The 12,271-nt window shown below is 41.0% G+C and overlaps 1 protein-coding gene across 2 annotated transcripts in view; it reads right to left on the bottom strand.

The window, feature by feature from the left end:
* The window catches only part of pds5b (PDS5 cohesin associated factor B), a 245,239-nt gene that overhangs the window by 95,730 nt on the left and 137,238 nt on the right, over nt 1-12,271 (bottom strand). For both annotated transcript variants that reach the window (XM_072577231.1, XM_072577232.1), the window contains exon 13: nt 9,430-9,543. In XM_072577231.1, the coding sequence (XP_072433332.1) occupies nt 9,430-9,543 (114 nt within the window). The remainder of the gene's footprint in view (nt 1-9,429; nt 9,544-12,271) is intronic.

Below are 12,271 nucleotides of genomic sequence, written 5' to 3' on the forward strand. Positions count from 1 at the left end.
GCAGCAGAGGATTGCTTTACAAAAAAAAATGAAATTCGAAGGGCATAAAAAAAGGCCATAGAATAACTCTGGCAAATAGGATCAAGGATAACTACCCCTCAGGCTTTTTGTGACTATAACAAAAGTAAGAGAATTACCAGGGAAAGAGTAAGAGCTATTGGAGACCAAGAGGCAACCTATGCATACAGCTCGAGGACAAGGATAAGGACATAAATGATACTTCTCAAGTCTATCCACAGAGGGCAGCATAGTGGCTCAGTGCTTAGCACAACTGCCCCTCAGCCAGGAACTCAGGTTCAATTCCAGCTTCCGGTGACTGTCTTAGAGTTTGGATCCATGTCTGCATACTCAATTTCCTTTCACGGTCCAAAGATCTGTAGGTTAGGTAGATTAGCCAGTGTAAATACTAAGTTATGGACAAGGATAGGGTGGAATGCTTTTCAGAAGGTGGTCAGGGAAGATTTGATGGGCCTATTTCCACATTCTAGCATTCTATGTTTCTAGGAGAAAGGTATTGGGATTTCAGTTGGGATTGTAAACTTCAGCACATATTAAGATTAATGAGCAGCAATTAATTTAAAAAAAAATCAAAACTGTATAAATCTCCAGGGCCTGATGAGATGTATTTCAGGCTGCCTTGAGGCAAGGGAGGAGTTTGCCAGGGTACCGCGCTGGCCACAGGTGAAGTATCAGATGACTGCAGCATTGCTACTGTAGCTCCTTTGTTCAGAAAGGCAGCAGGGAAAGGCCAAGTAATTACAGACCAGTTAGTCTGATGATAGGAGGGGGAAAAATTATTGGGAAAAAATTCTGAGGGATAACATTAATCAACAGGTAGAAAGGCAGGTTTTAATCATAAATAGTCAGCATAGATGTGTTAAAGGGAGATCCTATCTGACAAATTTAATTGAACGTTTTGAAAAAGAAAGTGATGCGATATACTGATGAAGGTAGTGCAGCTGATGTAGTTTACACAGGTTTCAGTAAAGCATTTGGCAAGGTCCCCAGTGGAGGGCTCGTTGGTAAACTTAATCCAAACCTGCTTACAGAGTGATAACTTGAGGTTGTTATGCCATCACTTGTCATCCATTATTTACACTTGGAAAGTCCTTAACACTGATCCAGCTCCCACTGAACAGAACCTCCAACATTTCTGCTTTTATCTGTCAGCCTGACTGGACTAGATTAACAGCACCATTCAGCAAACTCATTCTTTGGTTTACCTGGCTGACCACATTATAATGAGTGCATTTCTTCCCTTTGAAGTCGGAGGACATAGGCCAGCTCTTTTTCTTAAAGCTCCTACTGTGTTTAATACTGGGTCAGGTTCCTCCAACTGTACCTTGGACAGGGGTAACAAATACACACATTAACTTGCATCTTACGCCCCATGAATTTCTTCCAAAATGCTTTCTTTTCTTCAGGCTGCAAAGCCTTCAGAGGCAGCAACATCCTCAGTGTTCATTTCAGATTCGGAGGTCTCTTCAACGCTTGATAGAGGGGGAGAACCAACAGGTTTTGCTAGCCTTTCCAAATATTCCAAGGAGCTGGGCACGTTTTGCTCCCATACAGTTTATGGGTTCGCAGCTTTCATGTGGACCATGTGCTTCTTCAGTACCATTACACGTATCCAAACTTGATAGTTCATTGGACCTGACCTCACTCAACCATGCCTCCTACCCATGCAAGACCATTTCCATGGTTCCCACACCAAACCTCATCGCCTGAAAAAAAAACTTACTCTCCCACTGAAAGGAGTCTCCTGTCTGGCACTGGCATTACTGATGCCTTTTCATCTTACTTCCCAGGTCCAGGAAGACCAGATTTAACTTGGTTCGGAGTCTTCTCCCCACGAGCAACTCTGCTGAAGCTTTTCCTGTAGTTGCATGATGGTTGGTCCTAAAATCAAGTAGGAACTGGGACAATTAGATATCTAGTGAAGACTGTTTCTTTAAAAGTGTGCCTTCAAAGTTTGGGCTACTCTTTCTGCAAACCATTAGATGTTGCATGATATGCAGCTGTCCTTACGTGTCAAATGCCACTTGACTTTAGGAAATACTCAAATTCTCAAGTTGGTCGATGATGGCTCACTGTCTGAAAGTCAGTGTATTGCAAATGACGCGTGCAGTTTTTCTACTGTCGTCTCCATGTTTGATGAACGAACTCTGTACACATCCATCCACAATGACGAAGAATATGGAGCCCATGAAAATAACTGCTCAGTCAAGGTGTCACCTGAGTCCAGGGTTTACCTGGCCATTCCCACAAATGTGGGGGAGCTGCTGGCAGTAATTTTTGTCCTTGTTGACACTCTGGGCATTGCCCCAGCATCGCTGTTATGTCAGCATCCAACTGGGCCACCAGAGACAACTGCTCACCAAGAATTTCATTTGGGAAATCTCTGGATGACCATGATGGAGTTCAGCCAATATCGGACATCGACCTTTGCGAAGGACAATAGCTTTTGCACTCCATAATAATATGCCATAGTCTGCTCTGATCTGGTCTCGAAGGGTCCAAAAGAGTTTCAAGTCTGTTTATGACTGCCCTTAGGTTTTTCTTCTTTTTTTTATTGCCCCCCCATCCTTACCACAACCACTTCACAGCAGTAGTATGGCCCTTTCCTTTCCTCCATCACCACCAACTGTTTGTGTTGCCAGGACTAGATTTTTCTGTACCCAAAGTCCAATATTGCTGGCTGTATTCAGAAAATTTAAAACCATTATGGATTCTTCCAGTGGCAGTACCCCTGGTAGTGTATCTGCCAGCAGGAGGCAGTTCAATGCATCCTCATTTGGCCTCCCAGACAACGTGCCAACTTGTAATTAGAGTACTTCGTATTAGATCCCACTGCTGAATTTGTCCTGAAGCTTTGGGCAGCACTGCCCTGTCCTTTTTCAGTGGACATAGCACGGATTTGTAGTCTGTAAAAGGTATTAGTGAAACTTCCTGACTCCAAATATGACCACCAAAGCATGCTTCTCTACCTGGGCGTATCTTACATTAACCAAAGTCCTAGATGCATACCCTATTGGGTGCTTCTCACTATTAGGCCAGCCATGAGCTAATACCAGCCCAAATGTCACATAGGGAAGTATCAAATTTCAATACCAGATCCCACCTGAGATCAACACATGAGAGGATGAGAGCTGTTACTTCACTTTTTTGAAAGCTACGGTTTGGCTACATGACCATTTCCAAGGCTGACTGCTTTTTAGGAATTAATGCAAAGGTGCCAGGATGGAGGCCAGGTTACATATGAACTTTCTGCAATAATTCACCAGCCCAAGGAAAGATCTAAGCTTTGGTACAGATGTCGGATCTAGGTCACTTTTGATCACCCTCACTTTATTCTCCAACAGGTGTAATTTTATCTTGTTGACTCTGGAGCCAGAGTAGGTCACTTCGGGTGCCTGGAACACAATTTTCCCTTGTAAATGTGTATGACTGCCTGGGAGAAACCTCCATGGCCCATTTCTCCAAGTGCTCATTATTGGTCCTCTCTTGCAAGTCACCCAGATAAATGGCGATCTGGGACAGCCTTTGCAAAATGTTCTTCACCATCTACTGAAAAATTCCACAGGCTGATAATACACAAGATGGCCATTTGAGGTATATATAACAAACTCTTATAGGTATTAATTGTAGCACTATTCTGGAATCCTCAACTAAATGCAAGTGCAAGTACACATGGTTTAAGTCCAGCTTCGTGAAGGACAGCACCCCCAGCTTATCAAATAAAGTCGTCTACGCAAGGGATTGGGAAATTTTCCAGCTGCGAGAAGCAGCTTACCATTTAAAATACCAATGAAGACAAGCTGACTTGTTGGGCTTCACAACTGGCACAACAGTAATTGCCCATCCTGCAAACTGGACGGATTTGAAAATTCCTTTGCTTTCCAACCTTCTGATTTCTGTCTCTACTTTTGTCCGTAAGTCAAAATGGCACTGGGTGGGCCTTGCAGGATCTTGGAATAACTTCTAGCTCAGCACACAAGATGGCTTTGGATCTTTTAACAATCCCTAGACCTTCCTGAAAACATCCAGGTATTTAATGAGGACTTCACTCAAACAGCCATTTTCTAATCAAAAAACATGCAGCCAATCTCAGTGAATCTTTCTCAATCTATTTTGGCCCATTAAGCTTTGGCCTGAGACTTTCATATAATCAGTGATAATTCAACCCAATCTTTTCATGAAACCAGAACTGGAGTTGTACTCTTATTCTGTAACAGTTCCCCGACATAGTTTCATAGGTTCTTAGCAAGACTGAGAATGTAAGATCGTGTACAAACCCAAGGGTTGGAGTCCAGACCGAATTTTGGTAAAGACTGGTTTTGCAATCAGCAAAATGGCCCCATCAGCATTGGCCTCCATTAGAACTGGGTGACCAATTTACCAGATGTTTGTTTTAGTTGGTTCTGATTGGATGTTGCTAAACAATTCAAGTGTTCCAAACCAGACGTAGGTCCTCTTTCCATGGTGTGTACTCTCCTGGATCCCAGCCAATGAGTTCTCTTACTCAAGTTATCTCCATTGCAACTCTTTTGCAACTACAAAAGCTTGCTGGCCTGTATCCTAAAGAAAATTTTAACTGTTTGGTTGAGACTTCGCTTTGTTTTGCTGTGGGCTGACCGAGAGTCTCTCTCTCTGTTCAGGATACATCCTGAATGAGGCAATGCAATTGTTTTCACCCACTTGTGTTCCCCAAGTTAAGTTGGGCTGGTGAGCATGCCCACTTCCACCAGAATACCCTGCAACTCATATGCTCCACTTGCCACATTTTTAAAATGATAAAGCCAATTGTAATGTCTGTTTGAAGTTCAGTTGGGCTTCAGCCAACAGGTGTTTTTGCATGGTTACATCATTAATCCCTCATACCAAACAAACAAATACTTGCAGCTTCTCATTAAGGATTAAACCAAATGAGTCATTTGTCTCTGCCAGTCATCATAGTCTGGTCAAAAATCCAAATATGGATTCCCCTGGTTCTTTAATAGCAGAGTAAAACCAATAGGGCAGCACGGTGGCTCAATGGTTAGCACTGTTGCCTCACAGCACCAGGGTCCCAGGTTCGATTCCAGCTTCAGGCAACAGTGTGCGAGTTTGCATGTTGTGTGTGCATGGGTTTCCTCTGGGTGTTCCGGTTTCCTCCCACAGTCCAAAGATGTGCAGGTCAGGAGATTTGGCCATGCTAAATTGCCCGAAGCGTTAGGTGCAGTAATCAGAGGGAAATGGGTCTGGGTGGGTTACTCTTCAGAGGGTCGGTGTGGACTGGTTGGGCCGAAGAGCCTGTTTCCACACTGTAGGGAATCTAATAGGCAACTCAGAAATAAAGGCGGCTTGGGGTCGTAATATTTCTTAACTTAATTCGTCAATTCTTGAAAGATTTTAGTATCTGGTGCCTCAGGGAAAGTTAGGCTCCTAATATTGAAAACAATCCACAATTTAAGAAGAGAATTAGTCATTGCTTTTCATTTGCTGGAAAAATACAGTAACTCCATTTTTCAATGGCAGGATTGAATGATTCAAGCTTCCCAAATAACAGCATGGTGCCAGAAATGCTCACCCGACATTAAGATGGCCGTTGTGAGTGGATTTGTCCAGGCGCATGCTTTGATCTGGTCACCACTGAAATAATTCGAGAGAGAGACCTGTATCCCATCACTAAGTCACCCCTTATTTACACATCGAAAGTGCTTCACATCAATCCAGGAGACCTCACGGTGGCTCAGTGGTTAGCACTGCTGCCTTGCAGCACCAGGGACCCAGGTTTGATTCCAGCCTTGGGCAACTGTCTTTCTGGAGTTTGCACATTCTGTGGGCTTCCTGCAGGTGCTCTGGTTTCCTCCCACAGTCCAAAGGTGTGCAGCTCAGGTGAATTGGCTTTGCTAAATTGCCCATGGTGACAGGTGCATTAGTAGGGGAATGGGTCTGTGTGGGTTACTTTTTGTGAGGGTCGGTGTGGACTTGTTGGGCCAAAGGGCCTGTTTCTGCACTGTAGGGAATCTAATCTAAAAAATCTCACTCTCCTGCTTTTATCTGTCAGCCAGGGCTACCTGAATGGACCAGATTAACAGACCCTACCTGGTTGACCTCATTACAATCACTACAAACAGGAGACAAACTAAAGGAGGGGGGTTGTTTTGTGATTGGAAACCTGTGGCAAACAGTCTACCACAGGAATCGGTGCTGGGATCCTTTATTTTTGTTATGTAAATTAACAACTTGAAGTAGATGCAGAAGGTTAAGTTTGCAGATGACACAAACATGGGTGGTGTTTTTGGTAGTGAGGAAGTTGGACTCAGGCTGCAGTCTGATATTAAAAATCAGACAGTAAATTGTGCAGCGCAATGGCAAATGGAGTTTAATTCTGCTAAGCATTAGGTGATGCATTTCGTGAGGTCCAATAGGGAAGGAAATACACTTTTTATAGTAGGTCACTACGGAGCACTGAGCCACAGATTCCTGAAGGTGTCAGTACAGGTAGACTTACTCAATGCTTGCCTTCATTGGCCGGGGCGTAGAATACAGGAGCAAGATGATCTTGTTTAAACATTGATTAGACCACAACTGTAATACTACATACAGTTCTGGTCACCAGAGGGTGCAGAGGGGATTCACCAGGATGCTGTCATGGATGAGGATTCTCAGTTATGAGGAGAACACAGATAGATTGTGCTTATTTTCTTTGAAGCAGAGGCAGCTTTGGGGAGGAGGGGTATCTGAGGCATACAAAGTTAGGAGAGATACAGACCAGGTAGATTGTGAAATTCTTTTCTCTCATAACAGATGTATCTAAAGACCAAACAGAAGTTTAAGGTGAGGAGTAAGTGGCTTAGAATATGGAATGTTCTGTCTGAGGAGTGGTACTCTCAATATTGAAGCAGCATCTGGATGAGCACATAAAATGCAAGTCATAGTAAGCTATGGACCAAGTGCAGGTAAGTGAGATTAGTGCAGTTTGATGTTTGTTGGTCAGCACAGACATGGTGCACTGAAGGGCTTGTTTCTATACAGAATGGCTCACACCTCGCCATTTTTGAAATCTCCATTTCCTTTGTTTCTTCCTATTTCAGCTTCTTGGAGATTGCATATTTGCTTTAACAGATGTGCTTTCAGCTCTGTAGATCCTGAGCTTTGGAGTTCCTTCTGTGAAATACTCCACTTTAATACGGTTGATAAATTGCATTCTCTCTATCAAATTTTGAGTTATTTATTCCCATTAAAAGTAATAGAAGAGGTAAATGTGCTGCTGGGAGAAACAAACTACTGGCCAGTTGTCATATGATACTTATTTCATGATCACAATCCTGTCTTCTGGTACCAAATGAATACTGCTGCCTTTAACTACATCTTCCAGGACACCTGCTTTCATTGCATGTTGTGCTGGTCTGTTTTGTGGCATCCTCACACAACTAAGTGCGATTCATCACCAACACTAATCACCACTGTTGTGCTAATGCAACTAAACTTTCATCTGTAACCATTTTTCAGCTGCATAATGAATTATTGTCTTGCTTTTTTAAACTCAAGTTATTATACCTAAACAGTTATACTGCAAAATGTACATATCAAGAAAGACAACAAGTTGAGAAAGGAGTTTGAGCATACAGAATTTTGGGCAAAGCAGCAAATGCAAAAACAACCTCTATTATACAATGATTCAGCCACATCTGGAGTACAGTGTCAAATTCTAGACAATTTGGAGGAATGTGAAGACCTCAGAAGATATAAAAGGAATTTATGACAATGATTCAAAAGAGGAGGACTTCAGTTTCGTGAATGGTTTGGGGAGTTACTTTCCCTCGAGCACACGTGTGACAGAAGATCTGACAGGTATAAAAAATTATGAAAACAAGAATGAACAGACCGGAAGAACAGCTCTCGTTACTGCAAGAGCTGAAAACCAGAGGGACCAAATGTAAAGGTGCCTCCACAATGGCAATTTGAGCGAAGAAAACAGCAAGTGATTGGGTTCTGGAATGCACTGCCTGCAAAACTGCAGAGGCAGATTCAGTCATGACTTTCCAAAAATAGGAAATTAGCTACGTACACAACTCAAGAAATAGTTGCAGAACTGAAGGTAAAGTAGCAGGGGTAATGGGATTACAAAAAATATCCTTGCACAGATCTAGGAGAGGTTGGAGTAGCTTCAATGCTGTTATTGTTCACCAATTTCTGGAAAATGAAGGTTCTGGCAATCAAATTTCAGTGCTAATTTTATTCTTCACATGTACCCACTTCTTCCCCCAGTACCTTGCCAGTAGGCCAGTTCAGGAAAGAATGTGCCAAAAATTCATTTCACTCAAAAACAGATTTTACCATATTAAAATAAGTCCAAGATATGCACAAAGGCAGAAAACACAAGCTGAAACTAATTTTATAATGTGATAATCGACTACCAGAAAGAGGGAATCAACTTGAGGTCATGCTGCAGCTGTACAAAACTCTGGTGCAGCCACACTTTGAGCACTGCGTACATTTCTGGTCACCGCATTATAGGAAGCTTTGGAAAGGGTTCAAAGGAGATTTACTCGGATGTTGCCTGATATGGAGTGAAGGTCTTACGAGGAAAGGCTGAAGGACTTGAGGCTGTTTTCATTAGAGAGAAGAAAGTTTAGAGGTGACTTAATTGAGGCACATAAGATAATCAAAGGCTTAGATAGGCTCTTACAGTCCAAACCTTTTTCTTAAAATGGTGATGGTTAGCAGGAGGGGACATAGCTTTAAATGGAGGTGTGATAGATATAGGACAGATGTCAGAGGTAGATTCTTTACACAGTAGTAGGGACGTGGAACGCAATGCTTATAACAGTAGTAGACTCACCGGCTTTTTAAGGACATTTAAATGGTCACTGGATAGGCATAATCGATGAGAATAGAATAGTGTAGGTTAGACGGGCTTCAGATTCACAGGTCAGTGAAACAGAGGGCCGAAGGGCCTGTAATGCACTATAATGTTCTATATTTGAACTTAAATTTATGTTCGAACAGAAATTTCTTTTCTGATTAGCTGTAAATCCAATTTCAACCTGTGTCATATTATTTTCCAATCTTTGTGACAATTCAGATTATTAGTGTGGCGAAGTAATGTCAAGAGGTAATCCTAAAGCAGTTCAAGTAAGGTCACATCCAAAAGATTTCAGTGACTAATGGATAACTACAATGGGTAATCAACATGAATCAATCAGCTCTACGTTTCTTTTCTGGTTCTTTTTAACAAAGAAAAATAAAATTGTGCTGCAGGTACTATAGCAAATCAGTATTATACAAAGCACACAGTCACATAAAAAAAGAAAATGCAAATGCATTATTTTAAAAACCAATACTAGTTGAAGTGAATCACAATGAAGGATTCCTGCACATGTGAAGAAAACTAGAATTATATAGATTGTGTACAGTTGAAAAAAAATATTGAAAACATACTTTACAGCATTTGTGTCGAGGGTTGCGTAAAGATAATACAAACACTTCATCCTTTCCGAAGTCTCCAAATTGTGAGGCACCATGTACTGTGCAAATATCCTTTCAACAAGTAACCTGTTGAGTAAATTCCAAAGAATTTAATGTTCACTTGGAGTACTAACCAAAGTCTTCATTCAAATGTGGATTAAAAAAAGCAATTAATATTTCCATAGAAGTGATTATTTTTGAGTTCAATGATTAACACCACCAAATAACTATGGCAACCAATACTATACACAAGAGATCATGCCTTTAATGTAAGGGCTAGGCATGCGTATTAGACCCAGTTCATGGACGATCTTAAAATTAAAGTAAAAATCTTCATTCCATCACTTCATCGATGGGAAAATGTCTTGCTGCACTACTTTTCAACATAAGTTTACTTTAATTGAGCAGTTGTACAAACTGGGAAAAGCAAAGCAGTTCACACAGCATTCGAGGAGCAAGAGAGTTATTTGTTTGGGCATGACCCTTCATGACTGAAGGAGGGTCATGCCTAAAATATTGACTCTCTTGCTTCTTGGATGCTGCTTGACCTGTTGTGCTTTTTCCAGCACCACACTTTATCAACTGACTCTTCAGCATCTGCAGTCCTAACTTTCTCCCAGTGGTACAGACTTCAATCTTCCAAGTAATCAAACATATAAATTGAAAAAAAAACACAAGCAATTGTAGAGTGAAATTTAAAAAGAAAAACAATGAAGCAAATTTATAAAACCATTTTGAATTTTCATCCTTGTAGCTTTGGAGTTTATATCTTTTTGAATTATTGGAGATCTACACTAGACAGACATCAACTACAGGTAAAACTATTGGAAACTATCAAAATAGCAGACTTCAAAACCTCACAGTAAGATTATATTCAGAGGCTATTTTGATCATAGAATACACTAAAGCTTTGGTTATCAACTACCATGAAGACAAGCAGTTACCATTTTTATCTCTCCATATGTCTAAGAGTACAATAACTCTGATAAAACTACACAAACAATTACAGGGTTGGTAAAGTCTTGATTTACAAAATTAACTTGTGAAAAAGATAAATTTTCATAAACAATTATAATGGAGCTACCCTAATGGTTTCTGGTAAAGATGGGATTTAATAGAATGTTAAAATGCAGAAATTAGATTAAGATCACTTGAGAGGCGGATTATTTGTGCTTTGCAAGCATGCCTGGTACAAAGTTTTGATTATGTTCCATTTCATTTCAATAGTGTTCAATTTTGGGTAATGCATTGGGGAGGAGGCAGCTCAGTGGCTAGCACTGCTGCCTCATAGCGCCAGGGACTTGGGTTAGATTCCTGCCGAGGGTGATTGTCTGTGTGGAGTTTGCACATTCTCCCAGTGTCTGCGTGGATTTCCTCCGGGTGCTCCGGTTTTCTCCCACAATCCAAAAGATGTGCAGGCCAGGTGAATTGGCCATGCTAAATTGCTTTATAGTGTTAGGTGGATTAGTGAGACGTAAATATAGGGTGGGGGAATGGGTCTGGGTATGTTACTCTTCAGAGGGTTGGTGTCGACTTGGAGGAAGGACCTGTTTCAATACTGTAGGGAATCTAACCTAATTTTCAGTGTAAAAAACCATTCTTGAACCCAAAGGATTAGGTAACCTACTTTATTTTTCTTTAATATAAAATTTTGCTGAAATTATATATTGAAAGCTGTATGCTTTGCTTCAGAATACAAAAGCAACTGAAAACAGAAGTACAATGCAAATTTTTCACTGCAACCTTAACAATTCATACTGAAGGCAGGTGAAATTTGTTACAATAAAAATGTCCCACAGTACCTTAGAGAGGTACCAGAAAAGTGAAAGAATGGTAAAAAGGACAATAAAAGCCTGACTGATTAGATGGGTTTTTAAAAAAAATTTTTGAAGCAGACAGTAGTAGTGACATTTTGCTAAGATTCCCATAGTCACAGAAGATCAAAATCAAAACCCTTGATAACATGTAATTCTTTATATTCATAGACATGGATATAAAGAAGAGTTCCTATTTGTAACATTTCTTGCAGAATCATTTCATACTTGTAAGGTACAGTCTTTTCACAATTTACATCCTTTTACATTCACTTTTAATGCTATCCTTTCTTTTATTTTGTTTTCTCTTTCAGCCAGGTACCAGATTTTCATTGAAGAAATGCTGAACTTAAACATGAGGGCAAATATTGTACATTTAGTGGTATTTAGTAACATAGTTTTAGTTGCTAAAAGACAGATGTAAATATGGATAAGGTATGTGTTTTACAGTCATAGAGTCAGAGATGTACAGCATGGAAACAGACCCTTTGGCCAAACCAGTCCATGCCAACCAGATATCCTAACCCAAATCAAATCCCACCTGCCTGCACCTGGCCATATCCCTCCAAACCTTTCCTATTCATATATCCATCCAAATGCCTCTTAAATGTTGCAAACGCACCAGCTTCCACCACTTCCTCTGGCAACTCATTCCATACACATACCACCCTGTGTGAAAAAGTTGCCCCTTAAGTCTCTTTTATATCTTTCCCCTCTCACTCTAAACCTCTGCCCTTTAGTTCTGGACTCACTGGCTCCAAGGAAAGGACTTTGCCTATTTACCCTATCCATGTCCCTCAAGGACCTTACCATTAAGTGTATAAGTCCTGCTAAGATTTGCTTTCCCAAAATGCAGCACCTCGCATTTATCAGAATTAAACTCCATCTGCCACTCCTCAGCCCATTGGCCCATCTGGTCCAGATTCTGTTGTCATCTGAGGTAACCCTCTTCACTCTACACTACACCTCCAATTTTGGTGTCATCTGCAAACTTACTAACT

This window comes from Chiloscyllium punctatum, chromosome 9 (assembly GCF_047496795.1).
Source record: "Chiloscyllium punctatum isolate Juve2018m chromosome 9, sChiPun1.3, whole genome shotgun sequence".
In the NCBI taxonomy this organism is placed as follows: domain Eukaryota; kingdom Metazoa; phylum Chordata; class Chondrichthyes; order Orectolobiformes; family Hemiscylliidae; genus Chiloscyllium; species Chiloscyllium punctatum.